General features: G+C 32.4%; 1 protein-coding gene across 9 annotated transcripts in view; it reads left to right on the top strand.

Moving 5' to 3' along the window:
- The window catches only part of Pcdh11x (protocadherin 11 X-linked), a 685340-nt gene that overhangs the window by 340091 nt on the left and 319642 nt on the right, over positions 1–25607 (top strand). For 4 of the 9 annotated variants that reach the window (XM_047536275.1, XM_047536279.1, XM_047536276.1 and 1 more), the window contains exon 4: positions 10672–10701. The exons of the other annotated variants lie outside the window; for them this stretch is intronic. In XM_047536275.1, coding sequence (XP_047392231.1) covers positions 10672–10701 — 30 coding nt within the window. The remainder of the gene's footprint in view (positions 1–10671; positions 10702–25607) is intronic. 9 annotated transcript variants of the gene reach the window in all.

A 25607-nucleotide genomic window follows, 5' to 3' on the forward strand; every position in this document is an offset into this window, starting at 1 on the left:
TGGTGCCCTGATTATTACATCAAATGTTGTACCTATAGCCCATTTTTAAGTTTTTCTATGTATCTGTATAATACTGCTTATAAAATATTTTACTTTGTGCTGTTTTTTGCTTGCAATGAGTACTTCCTATTCATGGGATGAATATGAATAATGGGTGGCAATTACATTTTCTTTAATCACTTAATAATTTGGGTCCATGGCTCAATTGAATATTAGAATATATCCAAAAGAATTAAACTGATTTTTAAATTAATCACTGCATCCTTAGTGCTGACATTGCCTCTTTCTAACAATAGACCTAATCATTTCGAGATGAGCCACAATTAGAGTGAATATGATAAAGAACTCATCATCTGGGTCAAGATTCTGGTCCCATGAGCCTGAGATAGAAACCTCTGTTTCACTTATTTACATTAAGGACCATGCATTAAATCATATGGCTCTGTAGATTGATAAATGTTTAAAATCCTTAATAAACTTAGCCTTTTGCTTTTGGACCATAGTCACTAGCTGAATAAAATGTTTGATTTTTCTAAAAGCATATTTTATATGTTTCAGGCAAACTAGATCATTATTATACAGTTTTCTAAATTCATTTTCATGAGGTAGTGATTCACTTAATAGTTCAAAGCAAAAGTTTTCCCACACATAGTCTTTTATTACCACTTGAGTTGCTGTCACACATATTAGCAATTAATTGATAATCTCTTAATATTTTCCAGTAGCTGACTTGATCAGAAGATTATAAGATATCTCCTTATGTATTATAGATATTTCAAGGTTTCACACAGTGCACCATTAAAATAATGATGATGACAATAAAAATAATTGTCAGTATTTTGAGTGCTGACAAGGTAGTGTGTTAAGTGTATCAATTAGTGTTCACAACCACCTTGTCAGGTAGTTACCATTATTAATGCTGTTATTTTCACGTAAACAGACTCGAGCAGAGTAGTTAGAGTGATTGGGAAATTTACCCAAGGCCATGACATTAATAGTGATGAAATGGTTTTGAGCCAGGCAGTCCACTTTCAGAGCTGAAGATCTTAAGTACAATTTCTATCACACAGTAGATGCTCAATAAATACTGGTTGATTGATAAAATTCCACAATAAAAGCTCCCAAAGAATTATAACTCTTTCCTTCTTCCAAAAATACAATAAAATAACCAATAATAAAAATAAAACTGCCCTGAATACAGAGCTCTGCTGAGAATAAACTCAGTCAGAGAGATAAATGGAACCATCGGCTGTTTTATGTCGAATTGGAAGCAGAAAATAACAACTTCAATATGGTAAAATGGAAAAAAATCTACATGATAGCTTCACAAAGCAGTAAAATATGTACAAGCTTAAAATATTTTTAGATACTTTAAGAGCTAAATACTGGGAAGATGCCCGAGGCAGATGATCCTCTAGGGGAATGAAATACCTTTTTAAATAAAGCTCAGACCTTATCTTATGCAGTTTTAATGCAAGCCTTTGATAATTCAAGACTTCGTGGATCACTCAGGAGGAGTGTTTATTTCTGTCTCATGCAAATCTGGCAGCATTATAGATATTGGAGTTGATCTGTGGTAAATATTAAGTTGTGCCTTTAATTAGTGTTCATTTTCTCTGCTAAAGCTGTAACTAAATATTTATAAATTATTCTCTGAGAGATAAAATTGTGCAACTATACCTCTATTAATGAAGATAATTGCTATTGGATACCACATGTATTATAATGATCCATAGTCATGCCTTTATTCCCTGATTGAGACTATAATCACTAGCTAGCTTAGTGAATGAATTAATGACTGAGTAACTAGCCTGGCAAATGAATGAAGGAATAAGTGAATGAATGAATATGTTAGAAATGAAGTAAGAAATATGAATTCATTTAAGGCAGCATATTTCCCAGCTTTGTCACATTGGACAGTCCCTCCTACCTGAAAGTGAGAAAGATTTTTGATCCTGGGTCTTTTCTCCATACATTTCATGCTGTCTTTGCACATGATGTATCTGGAACTGGGCAGAGAACTGAAATAATTGAATTGGAAATGTCAGTTTTTCAATGTAGTAGTTTGCCTACATTAGAAAGTGAACTGATTAATACTCAAGGCTTCATGCTATGGAGTTGGATATGTTACTTCCATATGTAAAACTACTTGCATATGTAAAACTAGCTAAAATAAACGGAATTATAAATTTTTGAGGGAAAATTAACTTAGAGAACTCCACTAGGTAAGTGTAAATGCATTTGCTTAACATAAAGAGCAATACAAAAGCTGCACTGCTGAAAAACATCTTAATGTAATGTTTTATCACTGGTAATAATTTAGTAAGGAAACTAAGTACTATATAAGAATTACATAATTTTCATGTGTTCACAGTTATTCATACATATTTGAAATATGTATCATGCAATGTATCTATTGCTAGGTATTAGGGCAAAACACATTAACTTCCAATAGAATATATTTATGTCTAAGTTATATAGCAGACCATTGTGAAAAGGCATTTACATTCTTATTTACAACCTGGTTTATGAAAAGAAGAAATCTTAGTTCTTCAGTTTGCACAAATATTGATGTAGGTTAATATTTTTACCATGATGAAATATTTAAAGATTAATTCAGCCAATGTATGTAAAATACCTAATTCAGAAGACATTTAAAAATAGTAGATGCCAAAATTTGTTTTGGAGGGAGAATAAGGAAGAATGGAGAGACAAGGAGAAACGATTTTATTTGACTTTCAAAATAACCTATAACTATAAGAAGGACATGGGTTATTTGTCTTCATTTTACAGATTAATAAACTGAGATTCATAGATGTCAGTGTTGTGCAACTCTTTGCTCTTTTGCTGTGTGAGAGCATTTTGTCTTCCCGTCATAAAACTTAAAATGTTGGATTATAATTATTGCTTCTAGGTCTGGCTTTCCTGTTAAACTATGAGTTCTTTAGGACCTTATCTCATTCATTTGTTTATGACTTAATAATTTTGTACATACTACCAAATAGGCTCTTCGTAAATGTTTACAAATGAATGAGTGATCACGGACTAACCTATATCTAGTTATTTAAAAACTGATGCTTTTTCCATGTGCCATCCTTACTTATTCATCCCAGTCATCCAGAAATGTACAAAGTACATAGAAACAATGATTTGTGGTCAAAACTCTTTCAAGCATTTTGGTTTGATAAATTCATTAACTGATAGAAGAATTCATATTTTGACCTAGCTACTTCTTTTCCTGAATGAAAACATATTATTTGGGCTGTTTATATTAGTCTCTATGGATGCCAGAACAAATTATTCCAAAGTTATATGGCTTAAAATAACAGAAATTTACTCTTTCACCGTACTACAAGCTAAGGGTTTGAAGTAAAGGTATCCTCAGGGCCAGGCTCTCTCTGAAAGATTCTGGGAGGAATCCTTCCCACTTCTGGTTACACTTGTAGTCCTTGACATTCCTTGGTTTATAGCTGCATCATTTCAACTTCTTCCTCCATCCTTACCTGGAATTTTTCTCTCTGAGAATCTGTTGTTTCATCTTTTACAAGGTCATCAGTAATTGGATATGTGTTCCCCCTAAATTCAGATCAATTCAAATCTGGATTCTTAGTTTGTATCTGTAAAGACTCTGTTTTCAAATGAGGTCACAGTTCCAGGTATAAGTGAACTAGAATTTTGAAGGACACTATTCCACCCATACAGATATTCACTTCACTTTAGAGTGTCAAGATATACTTGAAACCTCATAAAACTAAGAATTTTTAAAAAATCAACTGGAAAAATGAATAGACCAGTGACGTATGTGAGTGGTAGAGTGCTTCCCTAACATCTGTGAGTGCTTGGGTTTGATCCCCATTACTGCAAAAAAGAAAGGAAGACACAAGCAAAGCAAAGCAAAACAAACAACAAAAACAAAAGCACATAATGTGAAACAGATAGCTTTATCCTATTGTTCGATTTCCTTACATAATTTGAAATAGGCTGAAAATTTCACAGAAAATGCACTAAAAGAAGAAGTTTAGCATGCAATTGGCACTGGGGTTAGAGTAGGGAGAATACATCAGAGCCAACTAAGCACTCAAGAAAGCTATATGACAATTACAGAAGATAAAGTTTGTCTCACCTTATAAATAATAAACAGAAAATACTAAAATACTGACATCAAGCAGTTTATAATAAGTTCCAAACATTTTTATAGTTACAATGCATTACATTAAAATTCAAACTTTAGAGATAAAAGAAATGTAATTATAATCTAGATTCAAGTCACTATCAGAAAGTTATATCCTTAACTAGGGTAGTAGTTACATAGATTGATTATATTAGCATTTAACTTTAACTTGAAACCTGTGCTAGTAAACTAGCAGTATTATTTTAAAATACTCTGTCTGTCCTGAAGTTTGGATTTTATATTTTTATTTATCATTTTTTCATCTAGTATGAAAACTGGGAATTTACATACCAAGAAATCTGGTACGCTTGCATTTTAAAAGGAGGCATTCCTTCTGGTAAATAAGAATGATCATTTATATTCTGTTGTTTATACTCATAATCCCTTTATTGCTTTGATGTTCATTTTGCAAACATCTACAAGCTTTAATAGACACAATACAACATCCTCAGTCAGATTTTTTCACATTTTGCAAGAATGACATGTTAAGATGATCCTGTAATTTAAAGTGATATGGGAGGCAATTGCATACATCTTTGGCAGCAGAGTTATCTTTATGCAAATTCAAATAATTCAAAATGAAACATTGTTTCTATTGACATATAAATTTTCAGAAAGCAGACAAGTCTGTCACATTGCTTTTGTTACTGTCATAGTATAAAGACGATTTAGGGTAGAAGCGGGGCTTTAAATAAATCAAAAGAATTATGTGAGAAAATGGTGCAATTGTATTCTAACTCAACTATGGCTCCTGGTAAGAAGATAGAAGTTTATTATCATCCATAATACTCTGCTCCTGGGTTATTTTGAGAATATTTGATCTCGTACAGTTTTGTTAGATTGAATCCAGCATTTCATCTTGGGAAAAAGCATAACTTAATGTCCATTTCATTTTACTGTAGTCTGGTAATTTTTATAATCTCTGCATATTTCAATTCAAAGATGAAGAGTCCAAGAAACATCATTTCACATATCTTTAATCCGGTGTTCTTCATTCATTCAGTCTTTGCATAACAACTGCAATATCTTTGTCCCATTATCTCCTAATCTCTTCTTCCAACTTTACTTTCTTTCTGATTTTAACAGTGATAAGTCTTAGAAACGTCAATATGAAGTTAATCAGTTAAAACTAAGTTATCTTTTTGGTAAGAGTATGGACAAATTGGAACCCTCATGTTCCTGGAAGGATGTAAAATGGTTCAGTTGCTTTGGAGAACTATCTAGAAGTTCCTCAAATGGTTATAAAGTTACCATCTGACTTAGGAATTCACACCAAGCTATAAATTCACACAAATAAAAAAAACATATCTATACATAACTTACATGTGAATATTTGTAGCAGTATCATTAATTACAGCTCAAATGTGCAAGCCAAATATCTACCAATGAATAAGTGTTTGAACAAAATGGTAATATTTGTAACTAAATATTATGTAAATATAAAAGAAAAAATTCTGAACACAAGCTACAACATGAATTAACCTTGAAATCATTATGCAAAGTGAAACAAATCAGTAAAAAAGGATCACACATTATGTGACTCCATTTATATGTCTACAAAAGGGACATTTATCGAGATAGAAAATATGTTAATGGTTGCTTATATCTGAGGGGTTGGCTGGGAATAATAAGGGGGTGATAGTTAAAGAGTATGGGATTTCTTTTTGGGTAATGAGAATATTCTTGAATTGACTGTAGTGATGGTTACAGATATGAATATACAAAAAATTTTGACTTGACAGTATAAATGGGAGAGCTATATGATATTTAAATTATATATCAATAAAGAGTACAAAATAAATTACCACTAATTGTAGCTAGCTCAAACAAATAGCAGCTAGTCTTTGAAGCACTTAATTTATCCATTTAATCCTCCTTACACATACTGTGTGCTAGCAACTCCTGATTTCTCCATTCCACAAATGATGGCACTAAGGTAAAAAGATAAAATTAAACCTTTTTTTAGATAACATAGATAAAAGATATATAGCCAGTAGTTGAATCCAAACAGTATGGTTCAAGAATGATTACTTTAACTAATAGTCATAATTATTATACAATGACTCTAATTATCTATAATCACAAATATGGAGACTAAAGCTGTATATTTTATTCTTTAAATGAGTGTGCAAATATTTATTGTAGGTCTCCTTTTTGCCAGACATGTGCATTGAAAACACAGCAGTATTCTAAATCCAAAATGATTAAAGTTCCAACTGCCAAGAAACTTACATTCTAGAATATTAAGAATCCAGTGGACTTGGTTTCAAACCTCAACTTTGTCCCTCCCAAGTAGATTTCTTAACTTCTAAGTAGGTTTCTTAACTTCTAAGTAGGTTTCTTAACTTCTTCAATGCACATTTTTCTCATGTGTAAAATGAGAATGATATACCCATAATCACAGGATCATTATAAGAAGTAAATAAGATGATACTAGGAAAGAATTTACTGGAATGCCTCTCACACAATAAATAAAATATGACAGTAGCAATTACAGTGATGATGATATAATCATTGTCACTACCATTAACACTAAAATGTACTTAATGTCCTAGCTTTGATGTTTTAGGTAAATATATATCTTCCAAAGTTTGCTTATTCAAGAACATACAACTACTTTTGAACCAGAAATGAAACCTAAATCTTATTATTTCAAATGTTCCATTCTCTTTACTGTTTTGTAGATATTGCTTGTACTATCCTTTTGCCACTCTCCCATTTAGATAAAGCAGAATAAGCAGTAGTAATATCTAGACACATTTTGACGAATTTGGTTCTTCTGAAGTGGCAATTTACATTTTAAAAAAAGAGATAATAAGCAAACATGTTGAGAAAGGAATTTAGGCTTGTTTGTATTCTTATTAGATTTACTTGTGTCTTTCCTTTAAAGCCACCAACACTCTAAGGAGATAACTGAATAATCTCTGAAATATAATGCCACATGGTCCTTTTACCAAAACAAAGTAAACTTGAACATAGTAGTATATGGATTTTAAACCAAATAAAAATTAATTGAGGTTAAATAATGATATTTTCCTCATTTATAGCATCTATGTAATTAATTTTTAAGTGCATATTGGAGGAAGTTGTTCCATGGTGGGTGGTACCACAAACTTGACTTTACAGGTTGCTACTTTTTCATAGTACATACACACACACACACACACACACACACACACACACAAACCTTTTTCTCCAGTTTCATCTATCCATTAGAAAAATATTTGTAAGGATTTTTGTGTTCACAGTGGAAAACATTTTCATTTTGATCATAACATTCAGAAGAGTTACCATCATTAACACTGCCAGTCCTGCAGAAGACTGTCAGTGCCATTCTGATAAGTGGTTTTTGTTAAATCTTAATCATTAATGAACATCTTAAGTTGATAATGCACATGACCCATTGGGCAAATATTTACAATGATTGGTGCTTTATTGGGTGAGATGGCAGTCATCTTTTAACATGTATTGGCACTCATTAAATACATTGTCTCTTTATGTGTCCTCTTCAACTTTATTCCTAATCAGCAGAGAGTGGTTCAAGATAGGTTCTCCAGTATGTTTCTTCCTCTATCTGGTTTTCTGTGTATAGAGATGTTAGCTTCCTTGACTTCCAATTATAGCCTTACTCTCTTTCTTCTGTCATTAATCTTAGTGTTCAAAATTTCTAATTCTTATGATCAGAGGACAATCACACTGTAAGCAGAAGCAATGCACAAAAATGTCATACTTAAAGCCAGAATGCAGATATACCTGTACTTTTTACAGATAATTACAGAAAAAAGAGAAGTTGTAAATCTGGGGATGGAAAAAAAGGAGTTGGACTTTTTCAGAGACTGCAAAAGAGCAATAATATTTTGGGTTATAGATTTTCTCTTTTATTCACCTTACCCTTTGGGTTTGTGGTTTGAATACACAAATGCAAACAGACAAATATGTGTGGTTCCCACTGATCACAAAAGTACATAGATATTGAGGAGTATCAAAATTATTTGGTTTTGATTTTTTGAACTGCATCAACAGAACTGCTGCCTCAGAGCATATGCAAATAACATTTGACTGTAGTGACTTACCTGACAGTTTTTAAAAATATTTTTTAGTTTTCAGTGGACCTTTATTTATTTGCAATGCCAAGAATTGAACCCAGTACCTCACACATGGTAGGCAAGTGCTCTGCCATTGAGCCACAACCCCAGCCTACAGTTTTCTACTCTATTAACTAATACCTTGTGATTTAATAGAGAAATTACTGAAAATTTAGGATATTCCCTTGGTTGGGTTATACTCTTGACGTTAACAAACTTTTTAACTTCCCGTGCACACTATATTCCATCTCTCTTTCATCAGTTATGGTTTGGTTAGATCAGAAATTTACTAGATGTGGTAGAAGAAACATTTATCTATTGGTGGTGAAAAATAGAATTTATTCACATGAAGAATTTAATAAGAACCTACAAATCTACATGACTAAAGCAACTTATATAAATATGAGCCAATAAGAATTCAGACTGGTTAACTTTTCTCCCCCTCCTTGCTATATATTAATTTACTTTGGATTGTGTTTTTGTTGATTTAATGTGCATCATTTGGGGACCAGTTTCTAAATAAGGGGAAACTTGTGTTTCTATTAAAATAGAAGTTGCCATTAAGCATATTTTCCCTTTCAGAACTGATTTTTATTAGAAAATTTCTATCATCAAAATCAATATATTTTGCCAACTTACCTGCATGCTTGCCAACATATTTCTATATAATCTTTTAAGGCTAATGTTTGTCTAGTAGTAATGCACTAGAATTCCTCTCATGATGATAGATTGTGTTATATTTGTATAGTGCAGATAAATCCACAGAATACTATTTTAATATTTCACACATTATATATTTTAATTTTTTCTCAGAAGAATTTCTCAAAAAAGGACAAAAGTAGCACAACATAAGCCATGCTCTTATTTCAAATATATACCTTAGAGAAATAAATATATTCTGACATCGTGACCTCACTAGTCATTGGTTGTCATTCACTTTTTTAATATTTCAGTAAATACCAAGATAGAGATGATTAACACTTTTATATCTTTGACTCACTAAAGATCTCAATGCTTTTGGACTGCTCAGTGATAAGTGGTAAAACATCTAACAGCTAATGTATATTGTGTTTTTGGAAAATAATTTCTACTGAAACTAATGCAAAATGATTCATTATGATTTTACAGAATAGGTAATGGTATTTTTCAATGTTGTATTTTAGATAATGGATAAAGTTTTAGGAATTTTTGGTTCTGTGAGTTTTTTTTCACTTGGAAAGTTTAAAAATTATCATCTGTTATTCAAACATTCTAATTCATAATAAAGAGATCTTTAAATACTGATTGTTTAACGATATTAAAATCTAAGAACATGTTTTTGGAAGCAAATACTCAAGGCAATAACCTCAGGCTATGTCTTCATAGACAAATTCAGTTCTAACATTGATCCATTGCTGGTTGGATTGGTGGATGTCAATGGATGTTATTGATATCTTAAGCTTAAAATAAATATACAATGTAGAAGTACAAAAAGTACACTTTTATTTCTAGGATAATATTTGATCCTTGCTGCAATTTCAATTTTGGAGCTCAAGTTATATTAAAATGAGAGAAAATATATACACTCTTGGTCTGGTCATATCTGATAAACAACTAAATAAATACAGAACATTTATCCTCTTATGATGTTGACTGTATTTCCATTTTTATTTACCCTTATTTCAGAATGAACTCTACCCTCTTTTCAATTTTCTGATTCTTTGTATTCAACAAGGCTTTCTAAGGAAATTTTGCCTTACTGTAAAACAGACAATTGAGGAGAAAGGACTTGTGAACATCTACAAAGGAGAATGAATCTATAAGGAGGACAAATGTCCTAAATATTTCTTGAATCTTAAAAAATGAAGTAACTTGTCTCTTTACCATGATAGGTTGAGAAAGGATTTAGATAACCAGAGTAGAACTAAGAACCACTAAAATTATTGATTGAACATTTAGAGATAGTATACTGATATGTTATAGATATTTCTAATGTTTGCTTCCAATTCATTAATTCTGAACTTGCCTAGTTCTTGTTTTAAAAAATATGTTTAGGCTTGAATTAAAGGTCCCTTAATTTGAAAATAGATAAGAAATAAATGATTTCATAAGAAATATCCAATAGAATTAGTGCCTATGTTGCCTAAGCATATAACTTGATTTTTGATGTCAATCCAAGATTTTATATGACTCTTCATTTTGTTGTATGAAATTGACAATGCTGTTTACCACTTCACTGAAACCTCTGAAGAATCTAGAAGATGAAAGCATTTAGAGAAGAAAAAAAGTATGTAGTATTGCACTTGGAATATTGACATGCTTTTTTAAAAATATGCATTTGCACTAACCAAATTGGAGCTGATTTTTGTTTTTGTTTTGTTTTTGTTTTGTTTTGTTTTGTTTTTCTTCCCTTGCCTCCATTTTATCCTAAATCAGCGGAAATCTGAGGGGAAAAAGGCAGGAAAGGTAAGACTGTAAATTTCAAAGAAAATTGATTTCAAAATATGTTGTACTATTTTTTCCTTAAACTCCTGAAGCTACAGTAGTTATTCCATGGAGTTAAAACTGTAAGTATTTAAGATGACATATGTTATAGTTCTGCCTTAGAAGAGATTCAAGCTGAGCTGTCTCCATATTTTGTATCATTTATACAGTCCTGGAAGCAATTTTCAAGTCTTATTTTATTTTATTTTTCACCAATACTTTCTTTTCCCACTGTGCCAAAACAACATACTATGACAGTATCATTTTGTGAATGTTCCAATAATATAGTTATTTTGTGATGAATTTTAGCAATAAAAAAGAAGCATTTTAGTGACAGTACACATTTTAGCAGTGATAGCAAAAAGTGAATACAAACCATGAATATATGATAGGATCAGAGAAAAAGATACCAGAAATAAACTAGACATAGTTAATCAGCAAAATTATATTATTTGAGAAACTAAGTTTTAGAAAATCATCTTTCACTGTGAAAAATTACATTCTGCTCAAATACATATGAATACTGTTTTCTAGAAAAAGATAGTTTTGTGTTGTTAAAATAATCTATTTCACACATATTATGAAATTTTTATTACCTCCCTAGTTAAACTGTACCACCTTTAAAACAGGTTTTCAATATTTCATGACATGTTTTTTTCCAGAATTTATGCCTTGTTTTTTTAACCATATTTTGAGTTTGAAAGAAGTGAGTTTGCCTTAAACTTCTGATGAAAGATATTTTGAAAATCAAATTAATTAAGCCTTAAAACTACTCATATTAACCACCAAAATGTTGCCATTACTGTTGCTCAGTTAAATGTGTATGATCTTCAAGATAAATTATCCTATTGTAGTTTGATAGGCCAAATTCAACATTTGAAAAAGAACTTCCCAGAGGGTGGTCTATGTTATGTCAGAAAGGAATCTGTTACCCTTACATGTCTTTATTAAATGTGAGAAATACTTGAAAAAGGAGTTTGACTAGAATGTCAAAATGAATTTGAATTAATGTTTGAGAAAAAACTAAAATAACAAGATTTTTAAATCAATATACTTTTCTGAGAGTTTTCAAATGCCTCTTTAAACTGTCTTGAGTAACAGTGTGATCTGGGAGTGATGAATTTTTGAAATTCAACTCCTCCCAGAAGGCAAAAGTTCAAAGAACAGTTCTCCAATTTAAAGCAGGAAATCAACAGTAATAAAATGTCACTGGCTGCTAATGTGTAATTATATATCTACATATATATGTATACATATTTAAGTATATACATATATATACATATTAATATGTATTAATACACATGCACACATTGTGACAGCAGGAGAGAAAGCCTTTAGTGATTTTAGGTGTTTGTCAGCTTTGCTGTCTAAAGATATCTGGTATGAGCAACTTAGAAGAGGAAAGATTTATTTTGATTCTCAATTTCAGAGGATTCAGTCCATGGTTGGTTGGCTCTAAGGTAGAACATTGTGACAGAACAGCATATTGGAGGAAAGTTGCTCAATTCATAGTAGCTGGGAAACGGAGTTGGGGAGTATCTAGGGACAGATAAAGTCCTCAAGACATGTCCCCAGTGATCTATTACCTTCAGATATGCCCCACCTGCCTACAGTTTTCACCACCTGTAAGTAGTCCATTCAAATTATCTATCCATCACATCGATTAATCCTCTCATGATGTCAGAGCCCTCATGATCCCACTTTAAAAACATTGTTGTATTGTCTAAACATAATCTTTTGGGAGACATTGTAGACCCAAAACATTGTTCTAAAATTCTCCATAATTCTGGTAAATTTGGAGATGAACTCATTGATCAATTATTTAATAGTTAGAATTTTCAAGAATACAAATATTACAAATTTTATCTGTTGTGGTGAGTGTGTATATAGGAACATATTTATTAAGAAGTTAGGGTCCAACGTGGTGGTGCATGCCTGTAATCCCAGCGGCTGGTAGGCAGAGGCAGAGGCAGGAGGATTGAGAGTTCAAAGCCAGCCTCAGCAAAAGCAAGGCACTAAGGAACTCAGTGAGACCATGTTTCTAAATGAAATACAAAACAGAGCTGGGGATGTGGTTCAGTGTTCCATTGCCCCTGAGTTCAATCCCCAGTATCCCCCTACCAAAAACAAAAAAACAAACAAGCAAAAGAAGTAGGTTCTGTATATAGCACTCTGGAAAGAACCTATCCATGTTTCAATTTAGAAAATATTTAAGTCATGATATTTCAACATAAAAAACTTTAGTAAGATGTAAAGTAAAAGTAAAACATCAAAATAATCATAATATGAGACCCAATAGAAAGTAAGGTTTTGGGGAATGATGTTTGCTTTTCAGATAAAAACAAACCTGAACTTACATATAGTAAGATTTTATTCAAAAGAAAGACTACTGTAGTAGGGAGAAGGTTCCAATTGTGAACTCTACAAGATCACAACATCCAACAGGAAAGATTTTTCTTTAATATGGTCAGCAGGGGAGAACAAAGATAAACAAACTTTTAAGAAGAACCTGGACAAGCAAGAGAAATATTTTTATGGTTCAATAGGAAAAGGGTTTTCCTGTGGTCCTAGGAGAAGCTGACAATGGGGACACATTTCACTTTTTAATAGTTTGTTCATGTTTGGGGTCAAGCCAAGTTTAGGAGCCTACAGGTTTCCAGAAACCTGACTAAAATTTGATCAAGCCAAAGAGGAGGGTTAAAAATTGACAATTGTGAACATTTGATCATTATTTTTCTCAATAACTTTCTTTTAAATTTTTATTTTTTTATTTATTCATTTTAGTTATACGCGACAGTAGAATCTATTTTGACATATATATATACAAACATGGAGCATATCCTATGCAAATTAGGATCCCACTTTTGTGGCTGTATATGCTATGGTGATTCACTGTGGTGTATTCATATATGTACATAGGAAAGTTATGTCAGATTCATTTCACTGTCTTCCCTAACCCTATTTTACCTCCCTTCCCTTTGTTAGCTTTCTATAACAAAGTAAACATGATAAAATAAAAATAAATTACTCATTCTTTACTCAGTTCTACACACTGCATGTTTATGCATATATGAATGTGTATATGCATATGTATGTATCCAGTTATAAATAGAAAAACAGGTATATGTATATTTATTAGTGCAGAGATTTATATGTATGTTTACATGCCTATAAATATGTGACTATTTAATAAATATTTAATAATGAATATTAAATATGTAAATAATAAATGCATGCAAATTAATCATCACAATATCTCTATAAACTCTTTACAGATGAGGAAAAAATGGTACAGGGAGCTTAAATGACTAACTTAAAGTTGTGGGCTTATGAGTAGAAGAACCAGGTTTTGATCCTAGGCAGTCTGTCTCTAGAATCTTTGTTTTGAAAAGGAAAAGACCAAAACTTGAGATATCAAGCAAATATTGGTTTATCTCAAAATGCCTGTAAATTTTAATATACTTTTGTAATAACATTTAATATATTTAATGTTATAAGTTGATAAGAGATGTTTCTTGAAGAGGAATTTTTTTAGAAACTATTTTTCTGTCAACTATAATGCTACCACAGATCCACCATTAAGCTGTTTCCACTAATCTATAAGCCCAACCTGATATAATATGGCTAACACATACCATGGAGATTAGGTCTGTCCTCTGATGCCCTTTATTTTTGGTTCATTGCATTTATGTATACCTTTTGAAGGGTATTTTGGATATTAAATTCAAGAAGCTATAACCTTAAATATATTAAGTGTCAGAATGTTCATTAACTTTGGATTTATTGCAAATGTTTCCATAAAAAGTTGAATTAATCTCTCAAACCCCTGAACTTCACCTATTTAGTTTCTTTAATGAATTATAAAATATGACTTTTATATTCAGTTTCCTTCAGATCCTGAATTTGTAAAAATGTGAGGTAACACATAAGAATATAGTATCTAGATGAGTGCTTTATTATCTTTAGATCCTAAAACTTCAAAGGACAGGAGAATTTCTCAATGACTTCCCTGGATTTAAATTTAAATGACTTCAGAGGCCTTTCCAAACAGAACCTATTTTTAGAATCTAAATCAGAGGCTTAGTTGCAGAAATACACACTTTTTTGTACCTCCTCTTAAAAAGATATTTCACCAAAAAGCTAGTGGCATTTGAACAGTAGAATAAAAGCAAATGCCGCTCTCTACAGTTCATTTTTTACCTGGTTGATATTCAACTGGCTAATAGATAATTAGAAGGGAAATATATTTCAACACACAGCCAACTGTGATTAAATAAATATTGTAAGAAATATTTATGCTCAACTAGAAGAAGTACTGTTTTTTGAATTTAGTTAATACTGAAAAACATTCCTTGTATAAACACAAACTTTGTAGATTTAATTTACAGGCCTTTTTTTACTTAGCATTTACCTGAAAATTTCCATGTAGACATTTTTCTTAAAGATCCCTCCCCTCTTTGACTATGTCTGAGTCTAAATTGCCCTCAGGGTTTGCACAAATGGCCAGGCTTGTTAAAGAGTATGTTCACCAAAGTGCTAAACTAAAGATGGCAGAAACAGAACTAACTGAAATTCTCAAAGGAGAATGTTTCTCATTTCTTTGTATCTGCCTGAGGTGAATTTACAAAGTGGTTTCTTTCTGACTAACATAGTGGATAACAGAGAGTAGCTATAGTCATATTTCAAGTAAAGCTATTCTCTTGTCATCTGACTATCTTCTTCCAGATCCCTGCCATGTGTGCAGTTATTTGCTCAAAGGTTACATGAAGGCAAGGTAGCTGGCAATGAAAATTTTAAAGGTAACAATATTTTAATACCCATTTTGTGTCTCCAAAATACTTCTTCAACTCCTATTCTGTTCAACAATCCAGAAATATGGAGGTCTTTCTTAAAAATCTCTGAAAGCGTAATTAAGAATTTGAATATGGAATAGCACATTGAGATTTTTTTTAACTATTCTAAGTGAATCTAACTCTTTTGGCATGTTCTGAATAGGCATGTCCACATTTCTTGACCCTTATGAAAGATTATATTCATGTTACTTTTTGCAACGTTATAGTCTAGCAAATGTATGAGGACAAAACTACAAGCAATTATGAATGTCATTTATTCTGCATCTTTTAGCAGTTTCCTCATGAAAATTAGTTTAGTGTTTCTAGTGTTATGGAAAAATTAAATCACATGAAGAACTACTAATCTAACTCTTATCACCTAAGGTAACCATTTACCTATATCCTATTCCCTAGATATGCTTTTCTGGGGACATTGTATAGAAGGTGCACTGTGAGGCTTTTTGCAGTGTTTTAAAAGCTCTTTATTTTGTTTGGAATTAATTTTTAATTCAACTCAATGGGTTGGACTGAAAATTTGGTCTCTGTCTAAAGGCAGCAGGCAATTAAAGGACACTTTGATCTTTTGGATTCCTCCCTCCATGCCTAGTCCCATGCTTATCAACACTCTTGCTTGTAATGGCTTTTCAGTGTTATTAACAGTTAATGTAGCCACTATCATAGGTATATATCCATTTTGTGATGCATCTTTGCATGCTATTTTTATTGATTATCTAGTTCTTATATGTATACCTGTACATTCCTTGGACCTGATTTTCATGTGATTACATGAATTTCATGATTGTGAACATAGACTTCACTTTTATGATCACAACTCTGTTGCCTCATGTTATGCTGTCTAGTTAAACTGAGCTTTGCTTTCATTAGGCTTTTCAAATCACTCATTTCTTCTCCATTTTACCCACTTTGTAAGGTACCTTTCTGGTTATAGTTATCTACCTATTTCTTCATCATCCTTGTCTTCCTACTTGTTCACAGTGCCGATTTCCAAATGTAGATTCTCCTTATGACTTGTATCCTTCATAGACCACTGAGCTCTGTTTGGGAAAAAAATACAAAATTGTATCAAAAAATTAGCTTACTACACATTAATAGTATTAAGTTACAGGTGGATCTAGATACTGTTCAGAAATCATTATATTTCCCTATCAGTTTTTTCTATCTCATGCCTTGAATACTGTCCATACAGTTTCAAAATCTTCCAATTCCTTCCCATATTGAACCCTGAATTTTCAGCAGATTTACATTAAATTGTATTGTCATAAATCAGAAACCATCTTTGTAACCCCAATATACTTCTAAGTCCACTTATAATCTCTCATGGATTCCCTATCAACTATTTAGTTCTTTAGTCTTTTTCTATAGTCTAAGATTCCCTTTCCTTAAAAATAAATAGATGAATGTCATTAACTAAGAAAAACATATTATAAAAAGTCACTCCTTCTCCCACCCTCAATTGATTATATTTCCTTACTACACATTCACTGCTGTAATTGATTATTTTTCTTTCCAGATTGAAATAGAAACATTATATATTGCACAAGTTCCTCTGCTGAGTCCAACCAGAACTTTCTGTTATTTTTGACATTTTAATTTGGGGTTCTTTTTTCATCTTTCTGGAAAATATTCTGTGATCTCTCTACCCATTTCTACACAAAACTATAATGTCTACACTTCAATTGTAACTTCATATTTATTAAGTAACTATTCCTTAAATGTAAATCAAATAGTTGTAATCCTGTTTTGTATGTACAAAAGTATTCCAGGAAAAATGAACCCTGAGTGTTATTTTTAGTAAGATTTGATGGGCTAAATACGTTTTTGAGTATTTATTTATAATGTCCTGATTGGTTGATCTGTTCAATTAGGATTTTTTATTTGTTTCATAAAGTTACTCTTCTTTGATCTTTGGCAAAAGAGGGGTACGGGCTACATGATCACACCATATCCATTCTTTTATCCCTTACCTAAATCTCTAAACCTCACATCAAAATATACGAATCCCTCATACCTCCCATTGTCTCACTTTCCAGCATCCAAATCCATCCATTATATCTCTGAAAAACAGATGTTCTTATTCTGTTTGTGGCATTGTATTGAGCACATTCTGAAACAAAATCATGCATATTCATTACAGCTCCATGCTTTATTCTGAATATATAGGCAACAATAGCCTTAAAACCTTAAGTATCATGTCAGTGTTTTAAAAGGCTTTGAAACTATATTTTATTAAAAGCAATAGAAAAGAGGATAGAATTTTAAAGGTTTATCTGCATAGCACTTTACTATGCATTAAACAGGATATTTCCAGGTTTTTAGCTTTATAATTTTGTTGGGTGTCCTTACAAATTTAGACTTTTGCCTAAGTACTCTTTGTATTGTCAGAGACTGGGCATTTTCCCATTCCTTTTTTTTTTTTTCTAGGAAATGTGAGAGTCAGTGCTTCTGTTCATTTTATGTCATATGAATCTGAGTCAGTACATAATTCAGAAGCCTTGGTGGTGATGCTTAACTAACTCAAAAACTAATAAATTGAAATTGATACTTCAAACTATAGAGCTCTGATTATAATTTTATCTCTGATATCAACCAAAAGATTAAAATGATTACAATTCTATTCTAAACTTAGGTTTTAATCACAGAAATGTTATCAAGCAAGGGTTCACTTTTGAAGCACATAGTAACCATTACTATGGCACTAGGATTTTACAAAAAAGAAAAAAAGTTTTATTGCATGGTCAATCAGCAAGGACTCCAGCAACTAAAAAGTTGCTCAAACGCACCTCCTGGATAGGTTGGTAGAAAGGGAATTTTTAGCAAAGCTCAGGGGATAATTTGCTTGTCAATTGAATAGCAAGAAAGGGGACTTTTAGGATACCTTTGCACAAGCATGAAAATAGTCATCATGCCTCTTCATGTGATTCTTTTTTCTTTCTTTCATGTACTAGGGATTGAACCTAGTACTGCTTGCACTCTACCACTATATTTTGTCTTCAGCTCCAGGGCACATGTTTCTTTTCATGGGTAGTTGCTATGCTCTTTGCTGGGGATTTTGAACTTGTGATATGATGGTCATTGACCAAATTGGCAAACAGGTTTTTCTGTACAGCATTTTTTTTGTACCAGGGATTGAACCCAAGGGCACTCAACCACTGAGCCACATCCCTAGCCTTGTTTTGTATTTTATTTAGAGACAGGCTCTCACGGAGTTGCTTAGTGCCTTGCCATTGCTGAGGCTGACTTTGAACATGTGATCTTCCTGCTTCAGATTCCTGAACTGCTGAGATTACAGGTGTACACCATCACATTCAACTACACATTTGTTCTTGAAAAGTCGGTCCCAAACTGTCCTTAAGTAGATTCTGGAAGACTTTCTTGAAAGACAACTTAAAATTTTTCCTGTTTAAGGAATTTATGTCTGGGTGTTCCTAGTATCATAGCCTGTTTCAGAAACAGTGAAATAGATGTGTTCTCTTATATATTAATGACACCTTTGAACTGGAAAATGCCTCCCATTTTGGGAGAACAAATCAATTTAGTTTCACCTTCTTAATTCCCATTTTTTGATTTTATAAGAAACTAACAGGGAAAGCCTTCTTAAACTGTTTATTAGATAATGTTTTCTAATCTGGTTTGTTAACGTCATAGGTATTGAGATATCTGCTGACCCATTTTCTTTAGTATTATAAGTAAACAAACCATGTGTATTCCATGAAATCATATATTTTTTTTCTTTATGACTGGGCTAAAATTGGCTAAGATATAGTTATTTCATTATCTATTATTTTACCACCACTAGCAAACAGAGTCTTTTTCAGTACCTATTGAATATACAAGTCATATTGATATGTATTATACCATTGTGGGAAGTGTTGTGGGGCATAACATAAGAACAAACTGATCACCACTGAGAAGTCCAAATTTGAGAGTCTTTATTAGCCAGCTGGCTGACTGTCTCACAGAAGGCTCCAAATATGGCTATTGGGAGACCAGCCCCAACCATAGAGTTGCAGGGGATTTTCTACCATAAGTCAGTATATCAATCATAATGTCTGTTGCTATGATTCAAAACTACAAACTAACATCATGAGATCTAAAATCATAAGCAGAAGGGGAAGTGGGTCAAAGAGACCTTAGTTGGGTACAAGTTAAAGAATAGTTACTAAATCTAGACAATCATTTTTGACATGGTACATCATTTAAGAAAAATAGGAATCAAAAAGAAAACAATTTTACAATATATAAGAATTGCCATTTTGTGTTGCCAAACATGCCATGCTAAGCAACTGTTGATGGGTATGGAGGTGGGGTGTTCCCATGGAGAAGCATTTCCTACATAACATGGAGTCTCAAGGTAAAATGGAGTCTGATTACTCATTGTCCATATAGCCTGGCCTATAACATTTCCATGGAGTCAAATATGTTAGCCTGTCACAGGAAGGAAAAATAACTTTCTCCTCTACCTTTCAGGAGTTCTTACCTGGGAATCTCTGTAACAAAAGGCAAACTAACAAGAGAAAGTCAAACAGTCAATAACATGATTATCTCCTGTTTACTTGTGAGATAACTGAGAGACATGACCCATTTCTAGCATAGATCTCAAAGAAATGGCTTGATTTCAGACTTAAATACCATGATTCTCTGAAACAGAAAAATAAGGATGTAAGTAAAGGCATGGTTAAGATTAAATAGTCAGAATCAGGCATAGTGGTGCCTTCCTCTAATCCCACCTACTGGGGAGGCCAAAGCAGGAAGATGGCAAACTCAATTCCAGCCTCAGCAACTTAGTGAAACACTGTAGTTGTCTAGCTAGCATGTGCGAGGCCCTGGGTTCAATTGTCAGCATTGCACGCACACACACACACACACACACACACACACACACACACACACATATATATATGTTCAGGAAAAGCACCTTAAAACAAACAATGGTGGTATATTATGTATATTTAAGTAAATGCCCTCCCATTGATTAAGAGTCTCTAGTGATTTTTGTCATCCTTTTTTTCTTGATACAGAGAAGAAGCATCTCTACAAATGGAGATTTCCTTTATAGAGTTAAATTTCCCTTGAAAAAGATTAACTTCTCAGAGCTTTTCCAGTGTCTATAGTTTCTCAAGAGTAACTAAAAACAATTCTTATGCCAAGAAGGTGTATTTTGGAGCTGAATATTTTAATTTTTTACAGTCTTATTTTGGTTTGGCATGACCTAAATTACATCATCATGCTCTTTTGCAATGATGCCAGCTTTTTATAGCATTGTTATTATGTGCTGTGGATTGAACTCAGGGCCTCATATATGCTAGTCAAATGCTTTACCACTAAGCTACATCCCCAATCCCCCAACCATCATAGCTTTATTATATTCATAATTTTGTTCGTTTTATAGTAATAACATACTAGGATCTTTAATGTACTCTTCCAGTGTGAAAGGTCCTTTGTTTTAGTAAGATTTTTCATTGCTGTAACCAAAAGACCTCATAAGAAAAATTTTAGAAGAGGGAAAGTTTACTAGGGGATCATCATTTCAGAGGTCTCAGTCCATGCATGACTGACTCCATTGCTCTGGGTTGGAGGTAAGGCCGAACATCACAGCAGAAAGGTATGGAGGAGGGAAGCAGCTTAGAACATGGCAACTGTGAACCAGAGGCAGAGAGTTCTGCTCATCAGGGACAAAATATAAACCCTAGGATCATGACCCCTTCAACCCACCTCCTCCAGCTACAAACTACCTGCCTATAGCTTTCACCCAGTTAATCCCTATTAATGGCTTAATGCACTGATTAGGTTAATGCTTCATAACCCAATCGTTCATCTCTAAATTAACACCCTTAATTATCTTAAAGACAATTTATCACACATATGTCCTATTAACATTATGATTTAAAGTCTAGAACAAGCATACATTAATATCCAGAGAATGGTATTAATAATTAGACCCGTAGAGATGGATGAAGTTTGGAAATATATAACAGTACTGATTTGTTGCTCCCTGTTGGGCAACAAGGTCCAATGTACCTCCTCAGGGTCCACCTGAGGAGAATGCGGGGCTGAGCAGGATGATGAGTGTTGCGACAAAGGAAACACACCAGAGCCAGGAGGTCTGTCAGCCCACGAGGCACAGCAGGAATCTCATTTATTGAAGAAATCACATAGCTGTTATGTAGGGTGGAGGCTAGACGGGAACCAATCAGCTTAAAGGGCAGCAAGGCAGGGGTTTCATGCAGGTAAGAGTCCCATAGGACTATATGGCAAGCACAAGCTGATCATGTTCACAGAACTGTTGTTACCAATCCCTGACGGTGGTCCGATTTACCCTCATTAACCTTTGAAACCGCCTTTGGGGCCTTGATCTTGCTCCCTCGCCAGGGAGTAAGGACTCAGCCTGAGTTAGTTAACGTGTCATTAGTCCCAACACTGATTCAAATATTTAGTTTGTTTCTATTACAAAATATCTGAATTATGAAAACAATGCAAGTGGAAACTTTGTTAGTAGTAATTTGAAGTCCTCTCTTATCTATCAAGCACTTTTATATTAGAATGTTAAGATTTATTCTGAATATGTGTTTCTCTAATAGATTTATCAGGGGTTACTGGGTCAACTATAGAAGTATTAATAAAAAAGAATTGTGATTTAAAAATATCATATCTTATGATCATTAAATTAGATATATTACCTTGGCATATCTACTTGCATTCATTTACTTCTCATATATTTTCCCTTATCATACATTTAATTATAAAGCAAGGCAAGTCTCCCACTGAACTCACGGGTAACTCAGAAGGAAGTCTGGTAATTCATTATCAGGTTGCATTTTACTGAAGGATTGTAAATATACTAGTTAATTTTCTAGTCTATTCCTTCAGGATCACTGCGAATCTAGTCTTCCTCACTTACATGAATTATTTTTAGTACTTAGAAGTTTCTAGGATTAATTTTTAAGTTTTAAAGATATTAATGTGGTAAAGTCTACAATCTATTGCTGGGATATAGAGAATTAATATTTCAGGATGTCTTATAAGTTCCTGTAGCCTATGTCTAACAAACCACTTGAAACTTAGTAAATAATTAATGAATATTTGTTTTCATTTATTTAACAAATACATGGAATGGTTTCTATGTATCAGATCCAGTGCTTGCTGATAAAAATATCTGAAGGAATGAGATAGGTTTGTTGACCTCAAGGACCTTATTGTCTAGTAAAGTAAACATGTAAACCAAAAATTAATTCTGCTATAATTAGCTTAATTCACTAAAATAACCTACTACAGAACATTATTCTTGAATAATACTAAATTCCATTTACATATTCATATATTTTCCGTTGGACTTACTTATTTATAGGCAATGGTATTCATGAATTTGCTAATTTTTGTTTAAAATATATTACATTTCTGTTTATGCTCATGATTTAGAGCATCTATATTTGGGTCTCATTTTAGTTTATGTCAGTAATATAAGACATTGCATTTTTATTTGTTCAAATGACATTCCCCTTCCCATTACACTTGACTCCTCTTGGCCTAAAGTATTTATCAGATACCTTTAACAGCTTGTTTTATTATTTATGAATGAAATGTATTGTTATCCAAATATACTTTAAACATTGATTTAAGAGTTGGACTTTCTCCTTGAAGTGCATAATGCTTCAAAGAACACATCTACTTACTAACATGACAGATTGTCCTCCTGATTTTTCTGGAAACAAGATGTGTAGTGAACCAAATAGCAAATACCTCCAGTATTTTCCATAGTATACAGTTGTGAATGCAATGATGTAAATCTCTAACATTAAAGGAACTATCTGAGATATCTTTCATATTTTGTAGTAAAGGTGATTGTTGAGAATAATCTGTTGCATAACTCCAGAACAGGTTGGGTATCATTTTTATTGATGATAGGATACCATATATATAATGCCTGTGTAAAGTTTACTGGGTGTTAAGTAGATTTAAAACATTATACGTCAGATTAGCCATTGCAAAACAGGAAATTTCATTAGAAAAATGAACAGGAAAACTACTTGCAACATGAAAATTTCACAATTCATTGCAGAAACCAATGCAGTTAAATTGATCACATCAAATTTCCTGTTGGGCAGGATTTTTGGGGGGTGGGGTTGTGAAACAAGTAGATAGCAGATGATAATTCAGTCCAGTTGTTTTCCCCATGGTCTTATACTTTTCAGTTAATGTTGCTCACTACACAGTAATTCTCATATATGTAGAGAGATTTAGTAATGTTTCTAAAGTTTGTGTATTAGAATCACTGGGGCATATTTGAAAATTTTCCATAGTCAGTTTTGAATGCCTCACTGATAACAAAGACTCTCTATGGCAGGACCTAGGTATTAGTATGTTTAAAGATTCCTAGGTCTTTTGAATGCATGGCCAAATTCAAGAACTTCTTAGCACAAATACTTACACCTTTACTTTGGGTTTCATAAAATTTTTATTTGTTTCTCTGATAAACTGCTATATAAAATCAAAAACTCATGGAAAAATTGGATTGGTTGACTTCAAATGAATTAATAAAACAGTGTTAAGATTTTATTCTGGTGTAAGATGTCAGAGGTTAGTCTAGGACAAGTTACCACATAAAACACAAGAGAAGACCAGGAATATAGATAGTTGCCAATGAGGTTACTCTACCAATTTGAAAATATACATATGTAACTGTTAATGATATAAAGCTTTCCAAAAATGACAGCATATACTTTCAGTATTTATGCAATACCTGATACCTACAGCAAAATTAGATTTTCCCAAGTCTTACAATTTAGCAATAATTAAAATATTCTATGATGATTTTAGCAGAACAGATTCCAAGTACAGGTATTAAGGATATCATCTATACAATAATCTTGATATACATAACTTTCCATATTTTGTTATTATTGATTGAGGTGTTGAAACACTGTTTCTTCATGATACACTTCCAATCAATATAAGTATTAAATATGCTCATTTTACACATATAAATACATAATAGCTGGATTAATATTCCATTTTTTCCATGACCATATTGTAGGACTGTTAGATAAACAACAGTTTTGTTGGAATGGAAAGATCGAATGAAAATGATCAGAAAAGGAAGCATCCAGCTGAAATTGGAACATAAATGGGTGATGGGTGTGAATTAAAGAGAAATAAGTAAGAACTGGACAAAATATAATATTGGTCATGCAAGAGATAAAGTTCTATGAAGTGATAATAGATATGAACATTTTTACCCATTTAAAATAATGCAAAAATCAAGATTATATTTCTTTCACTTTGAACATAAATAGTGATCCATGATCTTTTACTCTGCAATCATTATTTAAGTGGAAATTTTCATGGAACCTATATAAATTTAAAGATGAACAACACCCTTCACATCATTGATGTGTTCTTTGAAGTGTATCCTAGAAGGATTAGAAAAATTTTTCATATATAAAAACCTAAAGAACATAATAAATGTCATTATCTTCTCAACACATACTATTTAATATATAATCCTCTTTGCATGACACCTTAATTTTTTTTTTTTTGTACTGGGGCTTGAACCCAGGGACACTTAACCATTGAACCACATCCCCAGCCCTTTTTATTTTTTATTTTTTATTTTTTGACAGTGTCTTGCTAAGATGCTTAGGGCCTCACTAAACTGCTGAGGCTGGCTCTGAATTCATGATCCTCCTGATTCAGTCTCCAGAGGTGCTGGGATTACCAGTGTGGGCCATAATGCCCAGTTTAGCTGAATATTTTAAAGGAATATATTCAATATGCATTCAGTTATTATAACTCTCCATTACTAATACTTCCTTCTGACAAAGATTATTAAATTTTTTATTTTTATTGTCTAGTTCTGGATATTTACACTTAAATATAAAACAATTATAACAACTTAAATGATATATGAATATTAAGTAGAACTAATTAAAGACTAGGAAAAAGGAGAAAACAAAGAACATATTTTGAAAATAACAAATCCTTTAAAACATTAAATAACTAATCTATTTTTAAAACATTTACACTATGAATAGTAGTTCT

The sequence above is a fragment of the Sciurus carolinensis genome, chromosome X (assembly GCF_902686445.1).
Source record: "Sciurus carolinensis chromosome X, mSciCar1.2, whole genome shotgun sequence".
NCBI lineage: Eukaryota > Metazoa > Chordata > Mammalia > Rodentia > Sciuridae > Sciurus > Sciurus carolinensis.